The 20,631-nt window shown below is 51.7% G+C and overlaps 1 protein-coding gene across 3 annotated transcripts in view; it reads left to right on the forward strand.

The window, feature by feature from the left end:
• The window catches only part of PIK3C2B (phosphatidylinositol-4-phosphate 3-kinase catalytic subunit type 2 beta), a 66,433-nt gene extending 47,698 nt beyond the window's left edge, over positions 1-18,735 (forward strand). For all 3 annotated transcript variants that reach the window (XM_045982094.1, XM_045982095.1, XM_045982096.1), the window contains exons 20-33: positions 811-918; positions 1,535-1,627; positions 2,407-2,536; positions 4,049-4,185; positions 7,740-7,909; positions 8,400-8,556; positions 8,887-8,996; positions 9,922-10,123; positions 10,555-10,679; positions 11,859-11,976; positions 13,606-13,687; positions 14,102-14,208; positions 15,985-16,113; positions 16,624-18,735. In XM_045982094.1, coding sequence (XP_045838050.1) covers positions 811-918; positions 1,535-1,627; positions 2,407-2,536; positions 4,049-4,185; positions 7,740-7,909; positions 8,400-8,556; positions 8,887-8,996; positions 9,922-10,123; positions 10,555-10,679; positions 11,859-11,976; positions 13,606-13,687; positions 14,102-14,208; positions 15,985-16,113; positions 16,624-16,812 — 1,857 coding nt within the window. In that variant the 3' untranslated portion in view covers positions 16,813-18,735. The remainder of the gene's footprint in view (positions 1-810; positions 919-1,534; positions 1,628-2,406; positions 2,537-4,048; positions 4,186-7,739; positions 7,910-8,399; positions 8,557-8,886; positions 8,997-9,921; positions 10,124-10,554; positions 10,680-11,858; positions 11,977-13,605; positions 13,688-14,101; positions 14,209-15,984; positions 16,114-16,623) is intronic.
• Positions 18,736-20,631: the final 1,896 nt, after the last annotated feature.

A 20,631-nucleotide genomic window follows, 5' to 3' on the forward strand; every position in this document is an offset into this window, starting at 1 on the left:
TTACCCAGAGCGGGGACGTTTGTCTGTTCATGCCACCAGGCCACATTAGGCCAACAGTGTTCCTGGTTACTAACACTTAAACATTGCAAAAATTTGGGGGCGCCTGGGGGGCTCAGTCGGTGAGGTGTCTGGTCTTCAGCTCAGGTTATGGTCCTGAGGTCCTGAGATCGAGTCCCGTGTTAGGCTCCCTGCTCTGAGAGCCTGCTTCTCCCTCTGCCCCTCTCCCACACACCCCCACAGCTCATGCCCTCTGTCTCAAATAAGTAAATACAATCTTAAAAAAAAAAATGGGAGAGAGTGCCTGGGTGGCTCAGACCTTTATGCGTCTGCCTTCAGCTCAGGTCATGATCCCAGGGTCCTGGGATTGAGTCCCACATTGGGTTCCCTGCTCAGTGAGGAGCATGCTTCTTCCTCTCCCTCTGCCTGCCCCTCCTGTGCTCACTCTCATTCTGTCAAAAAAAAGTTTGGGAGAATTTGAAGTTCAGGCTGTTGACTTTTCTTGGCAATGGCCTGAGCAGCACTGCCCCCTGAGATGCCCCTGCTCTCCCAGTTCACTGGGGTGTCCCCTGCCTCACCTCTGTAAGCTGTCCAGGCTTGCTGCCCACGCACTGTCCTGGGCACGACACCCCAGGCCCGGGAACTTTTTCCTTCCTCTTGGTCTCCTGGAGGTTGCCCACACTTCTCCGATGGTGGTTTTCATCCCAGCCACTCCTGGGCGCCCAGCTCTGGGAGAGGCCTCAGTACTGAGAGGTACTCAGTAGAGCTTAGGGGCACCCCTCACCCCTACTCTTCCTCCCCCCTTCCTCTCAGGGGATCCTCCGCACGGGCCTGGAGGAGGTGAGGCAGTTCTTTACCCTGATTGGCTCCTGTCGCCTGCCACTCAGCCCTAGTCTGCTGGTTAAGGGCATCGTGCCCAGGGTGAGTGATTGGTGGGTTTGGGGTTCTCGGGGCAGGGAAGGCTCAGTGGAGGCGAGGTCCTCTCACCCTGATTATTAAGAGGAGGAAGAGAGACCTATTCGGGGCTCTTTGCAGACCTCGTGTGTACTGACTTTTGCCTGACAGCTGCACAAGGTAGAGGAATTGGGTCCGGGGCTGGGTAAGTGTCATCCCTAATGAGGCAGGACCCAGGCTGGTGATAATGACCACAGCTGTCCTCTGTGCCTGCCGAGCACTGCCTCTGTGCCATGGTCTTCTGAGTGCTTTATGCCGGTGATCGCATCTTACACTCACAACTCTTACAAACTTGGTCCTGTTGGGAGCCCCATTTTCCAGAGGAGTAGACTGAGGTGTCGATGGGAGTCACGTCCTACTAGGTAGTATGCCGAATGCACTGAAGGCATGAGAGAGCGCTTGCTGGGGCCGAGGCTGTAACACACTGGCGCGGGGGAAGGAAGCAGTGTGGAGTCCCGGGGAATCTGGCAGAAACTGGGAGCAGGAGGACCAGCAGGAGCAGCAGCAGCAGTTTGACCCACGGTGCGGAGGCCCTTTTCCTTCCTGACCCTCAGTCACTACCCTACCCTGTCCCCTGTGGCAGGACTGTTCCTACTTCAACTCCAACGCCGTCCCCCTGAAGCTGTCCTTCCAAAATGTGGACCCACTGGGCGAGAACATCCGTGTCATCTTCAAGGTGAGGCCACTTTGCAAGCCTGGTGGGATGATGAAGGTGGTAGAGGGGAGGGAAGGAGGGGAGGGGAGGAGGGGGAGCAGGGTGGCAGGAGCAGCCCCAGGGCAGGTCTCTTGCTATTAGCCCCTGCTCCCCAGGGGACTAAGACAAGAGCCTAATTCTGCGTGGCCCCAGTGGGCTAGGAAGAGCAAGGCAGCTGGCAGCGGGGTATACAGAGGGCTTTCTAGAAGGCGCGGCTGTCCCAACGATGGATGGATACAGTGGCGATCTGCTTGTGCCTGAGAGTATTCAAGCAGAGGCCACATGGCTGTCCAGCAGCAATGTTGAAGAGGAAATTAAGAGAACAGGTGCAGTTTGGATGAGGTGATCCCTACGGTCCGACGCAGACAGCCATGGTTCTGAGAAGTAAACTGTAGTCTGAGAGCATGTAATCTAGCGGGGGATGGGAGACACGTGTATTCCACCGTGTAATGTGTGCCCTGGCTGTGTGTCGGTTCCGGATCCAAGGTATAAACACTCACGTTTGAAAAAGTCTCGACTAGCGGGAATCTCAGTTCAGTTCAGATGGTGATGTGGGGGTTGAAGAAAGAGCCGGGACGCCGCAGGGGCGGACGTGATGGGCTGGTCCATCTCTGGTCATTTGACCCGCTGTGAGCCGAGAGGGGAGGTGGGAAAACCGGGCAGTAGTCCCCTGTCGTCGTGTGGGCCTGGGTGGCTCTCTCAGGGCATCTGGGAGCTAGAGGAGGCGATGAACTCGAGCTCTGGTCACTTTCTCCATCCAGTGCGGGGACGACCTTCGCCAGGATATGCTGACCCTGCAGATGATTCGCATCATGAGCAAGATCTGGGTCCAGGAGGGGCTGGACATGCGCATGGTCATCTTCCGCTGCTTCTCCACGGGCCGGGGCAGAGGTCAGCTGGGAGTGGGGTGCTGCGCGCGGGCAGCTGGCGTGGAGGCCTCCCCTTGGCTTATCCCTGCCTGCCTCCCCTTCCCCATCTGTGCTTCTCCAGAAAAACAAAACTGGCAAGGTTGTTGCCGTAGAAGCTGTGGGAGGGCATTAAAAAAAGGGAAGGTAGAGCAGAGAGAGGGGACCTGGAATAAAGTAGAACAGACTTGGTGACGTAACCACCAGACGTGCTGTGTAGACTTCGGGTACTGATTCAAACCAACCAGCTGTGAAAAGGTATTATTTTGAGACCATAGGGGGAAATGTAAGTTTACACTGGGTTAAAGAATGATTGTTAATTTTTGGGATGTGCTAATGGCCTTGGTGGTTATGTCCTTGTTAGTTGTACTTGAAATATTTATGAGTGAAATGACGTGTCTGGGATTTGTAAGGGGGTACCTGGCTGGCTTAGTCGGTAGAGCTTGTGACTCAGGGTTGTGAGTTCAAGCCCCACACTGGATTCAAAGTTTACTTGAAAAAAGAAAAAAGGTACTCCAGGAAGAAGGGAAAAAAACGGTTGGCTGAGTGAAATAGGTAAAAGAAGATCAGTAAAATGTTGACAATTGTTGAAACGGAGTGATACGCGGACGTCGTAAAAGAGATTAAAAACAAAAGCAAGGAAATGAAATGGGTTGATGGTTAGGTGTGAATTCATGATCCCATTCTCTTTATTCATATACGTGTGTGTGTGTGGGTGTGTGTACACGTATAAAATGTTTATACAGGGCTGCCTGGGTGGCTCGGTTGAGCGTCTGCCGTTGGCTCAGGTCATGATCCCAGGGTCCTAGGATCCAGCCCGGAGTCAGGCTCTCTGCTCAGCAGGAAGCCTGCTCCTCCCTCTCCCTCTCCCTGCCTCTCCTGCTGCTTGTGCTCATTTCTCTCTGTCAAATAAATCAATAAAATCTTTTAAGAAATGTTCATACAGGGGCGCCTGGGTGGCTCAGTGGGTTAAAGTCTCTGCCTTCTGCTCAGGTCATGATCTCAGTGTCCTGGGATCGAGCCCCGCATCGGGCTCTTTGCTCCGCAGGGAGCCTGCTTCCTCCTCTCTCTCTGCCTGCCTCTCTGCCTGCTTGTGATTTCTCTCTGTCAAAGAAATAAAATATTATATAAAAAAAAAAGAAATGTTCATACACATATATGAATAATTATTCATGAACAGTGTTCATATATATATATACATATGCACACACACGCACATATATGTGTCTGAAAATTCCAACAGTAAAAGTCAGAAACAAAAGAGGAACAGCAGCAATGAACTAGGGAGACCAAAGGGCCCCGCAGTGTCCCAGCGTGGAATATGAGGCTTGGGAATGGTATTCCTCCTTCTGCTGTCCTTTTCCCCTGATTATCAGACTTTGTCCGAATATCCTCGGGCTTCATTTATAGGGAAGCGTCCCGCAAGGCTCCCGTAGCTGCCTCCCCATAGTCCCCTTGCCTCTGCTCAGGAGCGCCCCACCAACAACCCCTCTCACAGGGATGGTGGAGATGATCCCCAATGCCGAGACGCTGCGGAAAATCCAGGTGGAGCACGGGGTGACCGGCTCCTTCAAGGACCGACCCCTGGCAGACTGGCTGCAGAAGCACAACCCCGGGGAGGACGAGTACGAGAAGGTAGGATTGGGGATTGGGAGGCACGGCTGGGGGGCGGGGGGCGGCTGACTCGGGCACATGGCTGTGAGAACACAAGGCCTGCATGGGCACAGAGGAGACAGCTCAGCTGTGTGGGGAGGAAAGAAACCTGCTTGGCTGACAGGTGCCTCCGCATAGCTAGGGTTTGGGTCAAATGACCATGGTAAGCAGACTGAGAAAATCTGCTGGTGTCCAGCTGGGAAACCTCCGTCAGGTTCCCCTGGCAGATGAAGTTTTGGGAGCAGGAGGGGTGGGGGCAGCGTTTGAGAAACTGCCTGGATCTCCTAATCGTGGCTTCTGTTCAGTTCCTCCTGGGCCCTCAGAGGGTTTCAGTGGTACTTTTCACCATGTGAATTAAGATTCACTCAGGTGTACGGAGCTGGTTTGGGCCAAGGCTATAAATAAGTGAGAGCCAGGATGAAGGCTGGATAGGAGACAGAGGTCATAGAAGGGGAGGCTGGCCTGTTACTTCGGTGAAACCTTCCTAGGTGGTAGGGCCTTGGTGGCCTTCTGTGGTCCGTGGCTGGTCCACAATTTCACGGTGAGGGAACCAGTCATAATCCCCAACTTGTAAGAGATGGACTGTAAGCCAGGATGCCCATTTATATAATCGAACTTCCAAGGGACCTCGACACTAATATGTATTGATGAGTGCATTTTAATCCCGGAGGGGAAACCGATATGGATGGCCGAATCATAATCAGAATGTTTGTTCAGTGAACATCTAATTAGGGGATCCTAGATGGCCTTAAACATTAGCGATCACCAGGATTTAATTCCTGGCCTGCTGTGCTCTCTTTGTATTCTTGTGCCTGCTCCTCAGCTCTTAACACTTTAAGTACCACCCGCTTGCTGATGTGTTCCAAAGCCATTCCCTCCTCTCTCCCTCGAGCTCTGTGCTCCAAGCCACCTGCTTGCTGGAGGTCTCTCCTTGAACTTCACCCATACCTCAAACTCAGTAGAGACAAACCCGAGCTTTCTGTCTCCCCTTTTCTTGAAGCCCCTTTTTGTGTGTTTCCTACCCGTAAGTGGTGTGAGCCTCTGTGTTGTCACCCAAGACAGAGCCGTGAGTCCTCTCGATGGTTCCTTCTGGCTCGCCTCTGCTATACCAAGCCCTGTTGATTCTTCTCTCCCAGCATCTCTCACATCTTCTCTCTTCTTTCCATTCCTTTCAGCTATCTGCTGTCCTTGAACCACTGGAATGCTTCTCCTTCTGTTGCCATCCTCTGCTTGAAATCAGAGGTTGCTTTTTCAATAAAGTATAAACCGCTCCTGTCACTCCTTTGCTGTAGGTTCTTCAAAGGCTCCCTGTGTCTTAAAAGATAGGTCCAATGTCCATAGCGTGGTACACAAAGCCTTTTGTAATCCAGCCCCGCCTACCCCTGCAGTCCCGTCCACCGCACCTCCCCTCTTAATGATAACTTACTCCCCAGCCTAGGAGAGTCCTATTTTCCTAATACCTTTAAGATGATAGTGTTCCTTCTGCCTGGAAAGCCAGGTATTCCCTTCCCCATCCCTCAAAACCCACCCTCTCTACATTGCCAATCGCGAGGCTCTCTACCCTTGGAGAGGAGTAATATGGATTCTTTCCTCCCGCCCCTCTACCCCACTAACGTGTATTCTTCAGGTCTGACATGGCCACCACACAGAGGAACTGTGCTTGGCGCTGGACTTAATGTCTTCCGGCCAATGTAATAAAAAGTCATAATAAACATGGTAGAAGGATGCATGACAAGAACGCATAGAGACATTGGTCTGTGTCTTTGTGTTTAATGTCAGCCTTCCAAAGCCAGCCTGTCAGCTCGTCTTGGCTTTCTGCTAGAGTAGCGCTGGTGGTTTCTTCCGCTGACTTCCAGTAGGAAAGAACTAGAACCATCCGTCTCCTGGCCACTTCCTGAGCAAAGAGAGTTGCCCACATCCCTCAAGTAAAAACCCCTTAAATCAGGAGAGCTCCCTTGGTCTGGCGAGACTTGTGGCAGCTAACACTCCGCCTAACTTAGATGATGAGACCAGAGTCATTTACCCACAGTCACGGAGCTCCTGTAAGTCAAGACAGCATGCATTCCCTGCAGGGCCACCCGGCTAGGCCAGTCGGTAGAGCACGCATACAACTATTGTTCCTTGGGGTTGTGGGTTCGAGCCCCACATTGGGTGTAGAGATTACTTCAGAATAAAATCTTAGAAAAAAAGAAAAGAGAAGAAAAAGGTTACATTCTAGGTAGAAAGAATGTCTATGGCAGGAAGACAAGTTGGTGGAGATGAAGGTCACGACCGGGAAGTGACGGGTTGTACTCCTGACTGAGCGGCTTCTTTTCATTCATCTATTTCCCTGTCCTGGAAATAGTCCTTTCCTTCCAGAAGGTGCATTCTGTGATCTCTTTGCAGACTTTCTGTTCTTAGAGTCCTGTGGACTCGCTAGCTGATTTAATTAGACAAGGGACTGGGCGGGGGATTCCGTGTGGCTAGTTTTGACACAGGCCTTGTGGATGCCCAAGAAGCTGCTGGGAGCTAAGACCCCTGGACCCCGGGGAGAGAAAAGAGTGAGCCCTGGCTGAATGGGGGTGGCACGTGGGGCTGTCGGGGCTCTGTCGGGAGCTGGGAGGGCCTGGGACTCCCCGCCCTGAAGGATGGGGAGAAATTTGCAGAGAGAGACAGCGACGGCATGCAGTCTCTATCTGGGAAGCTTTCTCTCATTCTCAAATCTGTACATTCCTTGTCGGCTCTGCCAGTTTTTCCCCTCTGCTGGTGAGTCGTGAATTCTTACTATAAACCTTGCAAAGAGGATTCTGCGGGTGAAAGGTAGCCATTTGCTAATTCCATTTTATGGATTTCTTAGAGAGACAGATAAGGGGACAGATGTTGACCAGATGAAATTAGGTGGCTCTAACCCCTTAGCCCCTCCCCACCTTCCTGCTTTGTACTTAAAAATATCCCTCACACAGTTTACCAACTAGAGATGTCGGATTCTCAAGTGTAAACCCGCCCCCACCCCACGCCACAGGAGTGTGAAACTGCCTCAGCTAAGATAAGCACTTAGCTGCTACCGAGAACCCTGGGGATGGGAGATGTCTACGGGGCAGGGAGAAGCCTGGAGAATTCCAAGTGGGGTCAGGAACGGACCCGGAAGTCGGCTGCCTCAGGGCCGTGCTTGAGTTGAGACGGTCACAAGCATTTGGGAACTTGTGAACGTGGTAAACATCCGTCTTCCTGTCCATTAGGGTCTCGTCAGTCGGGGCTGCTCAAGTCGGGGCTCCCGGGCGAGTTCACTGTCTTTCCAGCCAGTTTCCCTAGAAGAAGGAAAGGTGTAGGAGAAGGAGATGAATGGCAGATAGAGTGGTGGAGAGAGACACACCAGCCTTCTGCCTCCTCACAGCCCATAAGACAGGAGAGAGGTGTCTGTGGCGGGGGGCGGGGGGCCGAGGTGCACACCCGTCCCCGATGAAGGCTGACCTGGCTGGTAGGAGGTGCTGCTGGGGTTCGTGGCCCCTGGAGTCCCTCCCGTCCTCTCCTCCCATCTGCCTGCCGTCCCCCCCCAGGCTGTGGAGAACTTCATCTACTCGTGCGCCGGCTGCTGCGTGGCCACGTACGTCTTGGGCATCTGCGACCGGCACAATGACAATATCATGCTGAAGACCACCGGCCACATGTTCCACATAGACTTCGGCCGCTTCCTGGGCCACGCGCAGATGTTCGGCAACATCAAGCGGTAAGGGGTCTGCGGCAGCCAGGCCGCGTGTGGAGGCCGGGGAGGTCCGTGGAAGTGGTTCCGAGCGGAACACAGGCCTGTCACAGAAGGGGGCTGTGCTCCAGCCCCTGGGCTGCACGGCTTCAGAGGAGAGAAGCCTGAGAAAGAGGGCAAGTCCCTGCAGGGTCTTCCAGAAGAAGGTGGGGACCAGCTCTTCTCCCTCCCCGCTGAGGCCCGAGCAAAGGAGAATGAGCCCTGAGCACAGCCAAAGGGAATACGGTTAGCTCTCCAGGAAAAAAATGACTGATAACGCACAGACAAGGAATCCGTGAAGGACGTCTCTGGGGGTCTTGTGAGATTAAGGTAGAAAAAGCAAAAGGGAAGAATTAGGGGAGCCCCATCTCTCCAGGTTCCCACAGGTGACGAGGGGAACCATTCCCTGATGCACCCCACAAGGTGGGGGCTTCCTCCTCCAGGCTGACCTTCTACCTGTATGTTCCCCTTGGCCCAGGGACCGTGCCCCCTTTGTCTTCACCTCGGATATGGCGTATGTCATCAACGGGGGTGACAAGCCTTCCAGCCGCTTCCATGATTTTGTTGACCTTTGCTGCCAAGCCTACAACCTCATTCGCAAGCACACCCACCTCTTCCTCAACCTCCTGGGCCTGGTGAGGAGCTCCATCCCTTTCTGAACCCCTCCTTCTTACATTTAAGACTCCCCTGTCTTGCTTCAAAGGATTTCTAGAAATCTACTTCTCTGAGATCTAGATAAAGGCAGGGCCCAGACTACTGGAAACAGTGGTATCTGCGGTGTCTGACCTCCTGCCCCAGCCACCCCCCTCACTCCTGTGGCCTTCTAGCCACAGCCCACAGCATTCCTGTGCCACCCCCTAAAGGGTTAGAGAGCCTAGCTGTCGGATAATCTTGCCTTATGGGGGGAAGGAGCAAGAATTTCTGGTTTTACAGATGCCCACTTTCCATCTGTGCTTTCCTTCTAGATGTTGTCCTGTGGGATCCCCGAGCTCTCAGACCTGGAGGACCTCAAATACGTGTATGATGCTCTGAGACCTCAGGACACAGAAGCCAACGCTACCACCTACTTCACCAGGTAATACCCCATGCTCGAGGCCGGCCTCCCCTCCCCCCACTGCCGCCCCCGAGTCACTCATTTCCAGGCTGCCTGATGGGCAGGAGTAGAGCTAGGGAAACGGGAAAGGCGTAGCTCAGGTGGCCACCAACTAGAGTTGACTACGTGTGTTTGTTGTCCTAACTTTGCCTCTGACTTTCTGGGGAAATCCCTTGATTTCTCTGACTGTTTCCGGTCGCGTATGGTGCTCTGTACCTTTGTGTACAGAGCTATTGTTAAGTCTTACTTATTCTCTCCAGTCTCAGTCAGAGACTCTGTTTATGGGATGAACATAGATTTTTCTTAGTCCTCAGCTCTCTGGGTCAGAACCCTTGCACTTACCCAAACATGGAACTCCATGGTTCCATTTTCCCACACTTGGCAATGTTTTTACGCACACGGTATGAAAGCAAGAAGTGTCTCTGTACTCAGCGTCTACAGTTCTGTCCGTGTAGGCGATGCCTCCGTTTATCGTGCACTCTTTTTGGCACTTGGTGAACTAGATTTTCTGTGTTGGTCTCACATAGAACCTCTCAACTTTGATCTGAAATCTCTAGAGCGAATGGTGCTCGCTAACTTTCCACAGTGCTGGAGGTCTGCTGTACGTGGACGTTTTCATGCTGACCCGGTGGTGGAATCCCTAACTCCTATGTTGGTTTAACTGTCTTCGGCTCAGTTGGGCAGCGAGGGGAGATAAAACCCCAGGATTCACACGAATAATGGTGCATGTCCATAATCGCGTGCTGGCCAAGCGCTCTGTAAGGATGTCACACGGGGAACGGGATTCTGTCTGAGCTGGGTGTCAGCCTCCAGTGTTGGCGGGTACTCACTGAGATCGCCGTGTCCAGGCAGCGGGGACCTGGGTCCATGGTTATAGCCTTTTCTTCCCATCCTCCTGCGCCAACAGGTTGATTGAATGCAGCCTGGGTAGTGTAGCCACAAAGCTCAATTTTTTCATCCATAACCTGGCTCAGATGAAGTTCACGGGCTCAGATGACCGGCTGACCCTTTCCTTCGCCCCCCGAACACACACGCTCAAGAGCTCTGGCCGCATCAGTGACGTTTTTCTCTGCCGCCATGAGAAGATTTTCCATCCCAACAAGGGCTACGTAAGTGCTTTTTCCAGTCTGACCCTGTCTTGCTCCCCACCTCCTCCAGCATATTGGGGTTCTGTCTCCTCACATCCGGGCAGTGACCGCTGGAGTTGTGAGCAGTGGCAGACCGAGCCTCTCCCTTGTCCCAGTGGGCTGCCAGACTCAGGGAGCTGAGTTGCATGGTGGTTGCCTCTGGGTCAAGGTCCTACGAAACTGAGCAGGACATCTGTGCTTTCGGATTCCTGCAAGCGTACTATCATCTTCTGCTTTGGAGACGTGTTTGCCCTTGTCCTTCAGGAATGTAGGCTTCCTTAACACACACACACACACTCCTGTGCACACACTCCCGTGCACACACTCCCGTTCCCTCTTCTGTTCCCTTACCCACCCCCTTCATTGGGTGCACAGGGTTTGGCACATATTCTCTAAGACTCGGACCTTTGCAGGTTTATGTGGTACAGGTGATGCGAGAGAACGCCCACGAAGCCACTTACATCCAACGGACGTTTGAGGAGTTCCAGGAATTACACAATAAGCTGCGGCTGCTCTTCCCTTCTTCCCAACTGCCCAGGTAGCTGCCCCCTTTTCTCTCCACACAGGGGGTCCTAGGGAGGGAGAAGGGAAAGGCGGTTGTGGCAGGATGGCAGGGTCCAAGATGGGCTTGGTTTTCTTGGCCTGGTAATGAGCGTGGTTACACTGCGCCCCCTGCTGGCTGAGGTCTCCTGACCCGCTCAGTCCAGCCTTGAAACCTGAGCTTGGGTCCACCTGCCAGTACAGAAGACGGGGGCTAAAGGCAGAGGACTAACTTTGGGTCTCAAGATGTTTCAAAGTTTCTTGTCTTTTAGAGAGTAAAAGATAAATAGATAAAATTTGGCACATATATGTGATGGAATATTATTAAGTCTTAAAAAGAAGGAAATTTTGACACCTGCTACAACAGGGATGAACCTCGAAAACATTACACTCTGTGAAATAAGCCAGTTACAAAGAGAGAAATACGTGTAATATTCACCTTATATGAGTCTCTAGAGTAGGCAGATTCCTAGAGACCAAAAGCAGAATGGTGGTCGCCAGGGCTTGGAGGGAGGACTAGGGAGCTGTTGTTTTTTTTCTTTTTTAAGATTATTTATTTATTTATTTATTTGACAGACAGAGATCACGAGTAGGCAGAGAGGCAGGCAGAGAGAGAGGAGGAAGCAGGCTCCCTGCTGAGCAGAGAGCCCAATGTGGGGCTCAATCCCAGGACCCTGGGACCATGACCTGAGCCGACGGCAGAGGCTTTAGCCCACTGAGCCTCCCAGGCTGTTTAATGGGTGCAGAGTTTTAGTTGTACGAGCTGAAGGAGTTCTGGAGATGGATGGTGGTGACGGTCGCACAGCCATGTGTGTTTCTAATGCCACTGAACGTAATGGTTGCAATGGTAAATTTTATGTCTGTGTATGCCCACACACATTTTCAGATGAATTTTTTACCCTAATGGGGAAAACTGTGGGCTCCTCCAGAGCCCCAAGGCACCCCTGCGGGAGCCCTAGAACTCTGACCCACAGCTTGGTTTTCTCGTCTGGGGTTCCTCGAACTGCCGCATGAGATGCTGCCCCGGGGAGCCGTGGGAGGAATGGGGCCGGCTGCTGAGAAATGTGGGTCAGCTCACTGACAACACAAATGAAATGTGACAAAAGCCTACCGCCTCTTCGTTTTTCTTTTCCTTTCTTGCCTCTCCTGCATTCCCACGGCCCACCTGCCTCGCCAGCTTCCCTAGTCGCTTCGTGATTGGCCGCTCTCGGGGAGAGGCGGTGGCCGAGCGGCGGAGGGAGGAGTTAAACCGCTACATCAGGCACTTGACCCATGAAGCCCCGGAGGTGGCCGAGGTGGGTGGGCTCTCCGCGGTTCTGGGCTGTTGGAGGCGCTGGGGCGGGGTAGGGTGGGATGGGGTGGGGTGGGGTGGGGCGGAGCGGGGCGGGGCGGGGCGGGGCGGGGCGGGGCGGGGCAGGGTGCCCCCTGGCGGTCAAGGACGGGATATGGCTCTTAGGATGTGTCTCTGCGGAGGAGGAGTGTAAGAGGGGGAAGGCAGGAGAAAGGGGGGAAGGAAAGAAGGGGGAACAGAGGGTCTTGGCTCCTACCTTTCGGGTCATTCCCTTAAATGCAATGAAAACATGCCGCTGGGCACACGGAGGGACATTTACGAGACATACAGATATCAGAAGCGATCCTAGCGTGCTAGGAGTGATCAGAATCTTGGGAAGGAAGGGCTTTTTTTTTTTTCTCTTTTCTTCCTCTTCCTGAGGAAAAGGGATTTTTTGAGCACGTTGAGTGTGTGTATTTGCCCAGATTTTTTTTTAAAACAAATGGTATTTCAGTTTGTTATTATAATGGACGTAAAAACAAAGTCATCAGGAGTTCTAACCCCAGACAGATCATCTCATCCTCTTTCCATGTTTCCTTCCTGTTTGTCTGTATGCACATGTTTCATACTGGTCATAGCTTCAGGATCACTCTATAATGTATTTTCCACTTAGCATTTATGGTAAGCATAACTTTAAATACCTGTATCAAATACTTTGACTGGCAATACCCAAATCTCCTTAACCATTTGCTTCTTGAGAGATAGTTAGAGTATGTCCATTTTTCCCCCCACTGTTAATGCTAGGTAAGTAATTTCACACATTTCATTTTTGTTTTCCCTAACACAATTAGGAAATATTCCCAAGAATGGTCATGGTCTCTGTCCAGGACTGGCTCAGATATTTCTCTGCTTGAAAGATGTATGTGTGTCCATGGGGGAGGGCGCGGCCGAGAAGAACAAACTGCTTTCCACCCAATGTGACCTAGGTTTTTTGTTTTTTCCTTTTTAAAAAGCTTTTTATTAGGAGAGCTTTCGAACAGAAAAGCAGAGAAACAGTATAATGTGTGCCTAAATGGCCATCGCCTAAACAGTTAACATTTTGCCATATTTGCTTATTTTTACATGAAGTATTTTAAATTCAGTCAGAGACATCATGACATTCTATCCCTAAATAGTCACTGTGCAATCTGAAAAATAAAGATGTGTTCATATAGAACTACAGTAGGTACAGCATATCATCTTGTATGTAGTCCGTATTCAAAGTTTCCCTGCCATCCCCAAAATTCTTGTTACAGTTGGTTGGTTTGAGCCATGATCCAAACAAGAAGGGCATACTACCTTTGGTTGTTCCCTTTCATAGGCCTCTTGTAATCTGGAATTGTACCCCCCCCTTTTTTTTTTTTAAAGATTTTATTTATTTATTTGACAGAGAGAGATCACAAGTAGGCAGAGAGGCAGGCAGAGAGAGTGAGAGGGAAGCAGGCTCCCTGCCGAGCAGAGAGCCCGATGCGGGACTCGATCCCAGGACCCTGAGATCATGACCTGAGCCGAAGGCAGTGGCTTAAACCACTGAGCCACCCAGGCGCCCCCCCCCTTTTTTTTAATGGGGCCATTGTCTTATTGAAGAATGACTCTGTCTCTGATTTCATTTCAGTGTGATTTGGTGTACACCTTCTTTCACCCCCTGCCCCGAGATGAGAAGGCTGCGGGCACCAGCCCAGCTCCCAAGTCCTCAGGTACACTGCCTTCTTGGTGACGTTCCAGCCGACCTCTCTGATCTATTCTCAGGGATAGTTTCTCCTGCCCCCACCCCTTCCCAGTTCTCTTCCCTTGACTTGTCTCTTTGCTTACTGGCTAGAAGATCTGGTTTCCCACTGAGGCTGTGGGACTCATAGCTCCTCACGTAGGTGTCCCCTGGTCATGATATCCAGCTGGTGTTTACACACACACATTGCATAGACCATCTCAACATTCCCCAGTTCTAAGTCATGTTCACAGATATCACTTGGCAGTTCCTCCGTGGGTATCAGGAACCCACCATGAAGATATGGGGGTGGTGGGTGGAGAGAAGAAAACAGAAACATCTGCCTGGCACCGGATGGGGACAAAACTGGTCTCATGACCTTTCTTGCATTTCTTTGTCCCTATAGACGGCTCATGGGCCCGGCCTGTCGGGAAGGTGGGCGGGGAGGTGAAGCTGTCCATCTCCTACAAAAACAATAAGCTCTTCATTATGGTGATGCATATTCGGGGCTTGGTAAGTAGATGTACAGTCTTCGTTTGGTTCTCAATCTTTCTTCTGGTACTTTTCCAACTTTGGTACGTAGCCTAATTATGCTGAGCCTTTTTTCTTTTCTTTTCTTTTTTTTTAAGAATTTTATTTATGGGGACGCCTGGGTGGCTCAGTGGGTTAAGCCGCTGCCTTCTGCTCGGGTCATGATCTCAGGGTCCTGGGATCGAGTCCCGCATCGGGCTCTCTGCTCAGCGGGGAGCCTGCTTCTCTCTCTCTCTCTGCCTGCCTCTCTATCTACTTGTGATCTCTCTCTGTCAAATAAATAAATAAAATCTTTAAAAAAAAAAAAAAGAATTTTATTTATGGAGCGCCTGGGTGGCTCAGTGGGTTAAGCCCTGCCTGTGGCTCAGGTCATGATCTCAGGAACTTGGGATCGAGCCCTGCATTGGGCTCTCTGCACAGCAGGGAGCCTGTTTCCCTCTCTCTCTCTGCCTGCCTCTCTGCCTACTGGTGATCTCTGTCTGTTGAATAAATAAATAAAAATCTTAAAAAAAAAAAAGAATTGGGGCGCCTGGGTGGCTCAGTGGGTTGAAGCCTCTGCCTTTGGCTCGGGTCATGATTCCAGGGTCCTGGGATCGAGCCCCACATCGGGCTCTCTGCACGGCAGGGAGCCTGCTTTGCCCCCGACTCCCCTGCCTGCCTCTCTGCCTACTTGTGATCTCTGTCAAATAAATAAATAAAAATCTTTAAAAAAAAAGAAATTTATTTGAGAGAGAGAGAACACAAGCAGTTGGGAGTGTGGGAGAGGGGGAAAGGAGAAGCAGCCCGACATGGGGCTTGATTCCCGGACCCCGGGATCATGATCTGAGCCAATGGCAGACACTTACTTAACCGACAGAGCCACCCAGGCGCCCCTACTCTGAGCCTTACTGAAATGAAGATAATGTTGGTATAGTTAGGGGGCGTTAAATGACAGATCGTGGTAAATGCTCCGGCAAGCAGTGTGGCAGAGGACAGATACTGGGCTGGAGCGAAGTCGTGGCACTTTTATAAAGAGGGGTCAAGGAAGCCCTCCTTGACGAGGAGGTATTCAAGCACAGAAGGAAGGAAGTGAGGATTGTTCCAGGCAGAGGGAGCAGTTAAATCCAAAAGCCCTGAGTCAGGAGCCTGCCTGGGATGTGTCGGGATGTGCTCGGGGCTATTGTGGCTGGAGACTGTGGAGCAGAGGGGAGAGGAGTGACTGATGGGGTTGGAGAGAGCGCTGCGGACCAGAGCCCAGGTCCCGCAGTCGCAGTCGGGACCGTGGCTCTTACCCTGAGTGAGACAGGAACGGTGGGAAGGTTTTTGAACAGAGGCAGGACAAGATCTAGTTTAAGTTTTAAGAGGATCAGGCTGGCTGAAGCCCTAATTGGCTGGCCTTCAGCAAGCAGCTTTGTCTCTGGCTCCTCCTCCACCCTTGGAGGACATTGGGCCGGGCAGGAAGATATCTAGGGAAGTGATGGCTCAGCCAAAACAGACCAAGGGATGGCAGGCCCGGAGCATTTGAGTGAAAAGTCTAGACTGGGTATTACAGTTAGGTTGATGTTTTGGTAGGACGCCTCCTGTTGTCGTGGGAGAGATTTCTCTCAGAGTGGAGTGAGGTGGGAAGCCCATTCCTGTGCCTCACAAGAAACCAGGCATTGGGGATAAGATTCTGGGTCTGGGGGTGATCACAGGAATGGCGATAAAGACACAGACCTAGGAATCTTCTTCTCCTTTTTTTTTTTTTTTTAATTTAAAAATTTTTCATTCTCTTTGTAGCAACTGCTGCAGGACGGGAATGACCCGGACCCCTACGTGAAGATTTACCTCCTCCCTGACCCTCAGAAAACCACTAAGAAGAAAACCAAAGTGGCCCGGAAAACCTGCAACCCCACCTACAATGAGATGGTGGGTGGGGAACGAGCCGGGTTAGGGCGGGGCTTAGCCGACAGCACCTGTTTGTGGAAATCACGTCCAGTTGGAATGTGGCCGCACCCGGCCATTTCAGGGTCAGCTGTGGCTGCTGTCCACAGTTACAGCGGCATGATTGCGTACTCGTGACAGAGACCAGATCGTAGGGCCTCAAAAGCCTAAAATATTTCCTATCAGGCCCTTTCCATCAACAAGTTTGCTGGCCCTGAGGATCAGGATTCCACAGCTGGATCCCGGCCGGCCTCGGCCCTGTCCGGGGTGGGGGGAGGAGTCCCTGGCCGATAAGCAGTGGCCCCGGTACAAAGCCCTTACCTGCCTGACCTCCACAGAGTTTTTTAAAGCTTTTCTCAGGTTCCGAATACCTTCTCTATCCCATTGGACTGTATTTGGGGAGCTCAGTGGTCTCAGCCTCAGCCAGATCAAACCCCCACAGCCCTAAGCATCTCCCTCTTCTGTTCCCTCTCTTCCCGATCTGGGCGCTTGCAGCTGGTGTACGATGGGATCCCCAAGGGAGACCTGCAGCAGCGGGAGCTACAGCTGAGTGTGCTGAGTGAGCAAGGATTCTGGGAGAACGTTCTCCTTGGGGAGGTGCACATCCGTCTGCGAGAGCTGGACCTGGCCCAGGAGAAGACTGGCTGGTTTGCACTGGGATCTCGAAGTCACGAGACCTTGTGAGCCCAGCAGAGCCCCCCCTTCCTCCCCTCCTCCCCTCCCAGGACCCTAGGCTGCTGGGGGAGCTAAGGGAGAGGACTCTTCCCCGGCTTCGGGTGTCCTTTCCTTGCCAAGGGGCAGTGCCCTTGGCGGGCCTCCTCTCTGTCCAGGTGGATCGGGCCTCCATGACAGAAGGGAGGGAGAGTAAGTCGCTCTCTGCTGTCCCCTCCCCCGCCAAGTGAACTTGGGTTAGTTGTGATGAGCAGCCCCTTGGAGGCTGTGAGGTGGAGCAAAGTTTTAAGTTTACCTTGTGTCAAGGGAGCAATGCCTGGTTTGGGGTGAGTGCGGGGGGGGAATGTATGAAGTAGCATTTGGGGGGGGGGGGACGGATTATCTTTATTTTTATTTTTAAAAAATGAAATAGTAATGTTGTCCTGACTGGACAGGAAGCCTCGTGAGAAGGGACTTCACATATGCCTCGGAAGGCAAGAGTGGCAGACTATTTGGACTTTTTGTATGATTAAGGTTCTTATTGGACTTTTTCTTGGGCTTTTGTTTTGTTTGCTTGTCTGTTCTCCGTTTTTGTTTTTCTGTCTGTAGGACTTACTTGGGGAGGAGCCCAGTGGGTCCTCGCTTAGAGCCCTCCCTCTCTGAGGGCAGGTTGGGGAGGGGCAGGGAGGGCGGTGTGCTGGACTGAGGCCTACACTGGGCCTTTCTGATTTTGCCTCCAAAGGAGAGCGCTGTGAATACCTACGTGTGTAAGGAAGGGCCTTCCGAATGGGCCTCTGCAGAGGGCCTGTATTCAGGGACCTGGGCTCTCTCGGGGAGTTTTTCCTCTCATCTTCCCCTACTTTGCTAGGACTTACCCTGAATACTGTCTTCTACCCCTCCATTCTCACAGCACCCCCCCCACCCCGGACCGTCTTGTCCCTGTGCATATGCTGGCTTGGGTGGGGGGGCTCCTCCATAGGCCTCTCTCCCTTCTTTTTTCTCCGATGGGATAAAGTGCTGCCTCTGCTCTCAGATTTGCTTCCACCCAAGGGCGTCCTGGCCCTGGGCAGGGGCCTCTCGGGGCAGATGTGGGCCAGGGCGGCATGGGGGGTATCCATCACCTGCCACACCTCTGTTTTTTGAGTGCGGCTTTCCCCAAACTCCATTTCTGTCTTTTTTTTTTTTTTTTAAATAAGAATTTCCCTCATTCTATGGGGCCATAAACCTATTTAGTCTGGAGCCCAAGGGATGCCTAAGTAGAGGGGAGGGGCCTGGGGTAGGGGATTCCAGTGACATTCTTTGGTTGCCAGGAGGCTGGAGTGAGGGTGTGGTTGATCCCCTGGAGCTGGGCTGGGAGGGAGGGACGAGGCTGTTAGACTCTTCATCCTCTCCCCGACGGATCCGAGTCACTCCTGCCCTTTACTGCAGACATTGTACTCCTTGGACAAAGAGGGAGAGACTTCGAATTTGATAGGAACTTTTTAAACCAGACTTGGCTGCATGTACCCCATGATGGGGGCATGGAGGTAATCAGGCGTACCCTCAAACGTCCCTCCCCAGGTTCCTTGTCAGCTCCAAGGATCAGAAATCCCCCCCGCCCCCCGCCCACCCCATTGCTGACTCATTCCATAGCTGGAGAAAGAAGCTCCATTCACCGAAGCCACACAGGGTAGCAAGGAAATCTAAACTTTTCTTTTAGGTTCAAAATGTCAAGGATCAGGTTGCCACTGTTGGGAAGGGGATAGGGGAAGTCGGGACGGGAGTGGAACTTCTCCAGATGAACGGACCATAGTTGCGTTACTGGCTCTTTGCCCGTAGCTCATTTTATTTTGATCTTCTGTGCCCCTGACTTACAGAGATCTGTGTACTGTACCCATTTCCCGGACGTCCTTGTATCTGCTACTTTCTCTGGAATTTTATTTTCTAATAAATGACATTTGAGAAAAATGAAACCAGCGTTTTTGAGATTGGTCCATGTTTTTGATGAAAATAGCCAGTGTGCAAGATGAGATACGAATGGTGGGTGGTCTTATAAATGGTGCCTTTCAGATGCACTGGTGCCCTGCATGGGGCATTTCACATTCGTCAGCCAGATCTTCCCTCGAAGCCGCTCAGTCAGGTGAATGGTATCCCCATTTCACTGATGAAGAAACAGAAGCTCGGAGAGATTCAGGGATTTGCCTAAGGACACAGCCATTCAGACTTGGGTCTGGAATTTGAACCCAGGAATGACTCCAAACCTGGGACAACCTTATAGGTAATCTTTAATACAGTCCCTTAAGTTGGCTTAGTATTTGTTAGTTTTCAGAGTGTTTTATATATATATATATATAAAATCTTAAAAAAAAAGAAGTCTACTGCCTAGAGATATTTAGCCAACCACGTTTTATAAAAGAGGAAACTGAACCTCTGAGATGCGTTATGACTGTGAAGTCATGAGAGCAGAACCGTGGCCCAGAACGGAACTCGCCATGTGGCCCTTGTTAAGCATTTCACCCAGAAGTTGTCAAAACTCTCCAGTGGGGTATCCTGTTTCACCCTGGGAAGTTCTGTGGGGGCTTCCAAGGGACTTCCAGGAGTAAACAGTAGTTAAGAAGTTACCTATCTTGCCAGGTTTCCAAGTGGTTTTGAGATGTCACTGTGGTTCTGGACAAGTCCCAAGGGGCCTTTTAAAAGTTAGAACTTGAATCTGGCAAGTGTTAGTTGAGGAAATTTCTTGGCCAAATGGGGCAGAAATCTGAACTCCCCCCCAGGGGGTGGGGATGGGAGCTGGGAGTGGAGGCAGAAGGGTTGCTCAGGGAAAAGAAACAAAAGAAGCCCGGGAGGCTGGGTCTTCTGAGTGCAAAGAGAGGCGCCAAGAATGAAATAACCTGACTGGCTGGGATTTGGGAGCAAAGATTAGATTGGATTGGAAAGGTCAAAAATGAGGCAGCATTCTTAAGTCGGGAGGTGATTCTGGCGGCTGGACTGTGTCTGAGGGGTCTGTTCTGCCCACCACACTGAGGGCCTTCTCTGGCTTAGGCTGGGTGACCAGGCAGTGTCACCATGAAAATGACAAAGATGAGGATCCTGTCCTCAAGGAACTCACTGTCCAGCTAGGGAGGCAGACCTGGGAACAAAAATTACAGTGTGGTGTCTCAGGACGAGGTGGGGGAAGGGGGGTCCGGGCAGGCAGAGGGGGCTTCACAAGGAGACACTTGAGCTGAGCTTTGAAGTCAGTCAGAAGTCCAGTTTTTCTTAGTGTGGTGGGACTACCCTAGGAAGGTTTTGAGGAACAGACTGAACTGCTCCAATTTACTTTTCAAAAAGGTCATTCTAATTACGGTCAAAAGACCACACTTTAAAAATGGCGCCCTGGGGGCGCCTGGGTGGCTCAGTGGGTTAAAGCCTCTGCCTTTCACTCAGGTCATGATCCCAGGGTCCTAGGATCGAGCCCTGCATCGGGCTCTCTGCTTGGCAGGGAGCCTGCTTCCTCCTCTCTCTGCCTTTCTCTCTCCCTACTTGTGATCTCTATCTGTCAAATAAATAAATAAAATCTTTTTTAAAAAAAAATGGCGCCCTGGGGTGCCTGGGTGGCTCAATGGGTTAAGTGGTTAAGCAGGTAAGCCTCTAAGTCTTGGTCTCAGCTCAGGTCAGGGTTGTGGAATCGAGCCCCGCCTCAGACGTTGCACTCAGTTTGGAGTCACTTCTCCCTCTCTCCCCCTGTCCCCCTCACTCCCACCCCTGCGCACGCATTCTCTCAAAAAAAATTTAAAAAATATTTTAAAAAAGATTTTATGTATTTATTTGACAGAGAGAGATCACAAGTCGGCAGAGAGGCAGGCAGAGAGAGAGGAGGAAGCGGGCTCCCCC

The sequence above is a fragment of the Meles meles genome, chromosome 17 (assembly GCF_922984935.1).
Source record: "Meles meles chromosome 17, mMelMel3.1 paternal haplotype, whole genome shotgun sequence".
Taxonomy (NCBI): Eukaryota; Metazoa; Chordata; class Mammalia; order Carnivora; family Mustelidae; genus Meles; species Meles meles.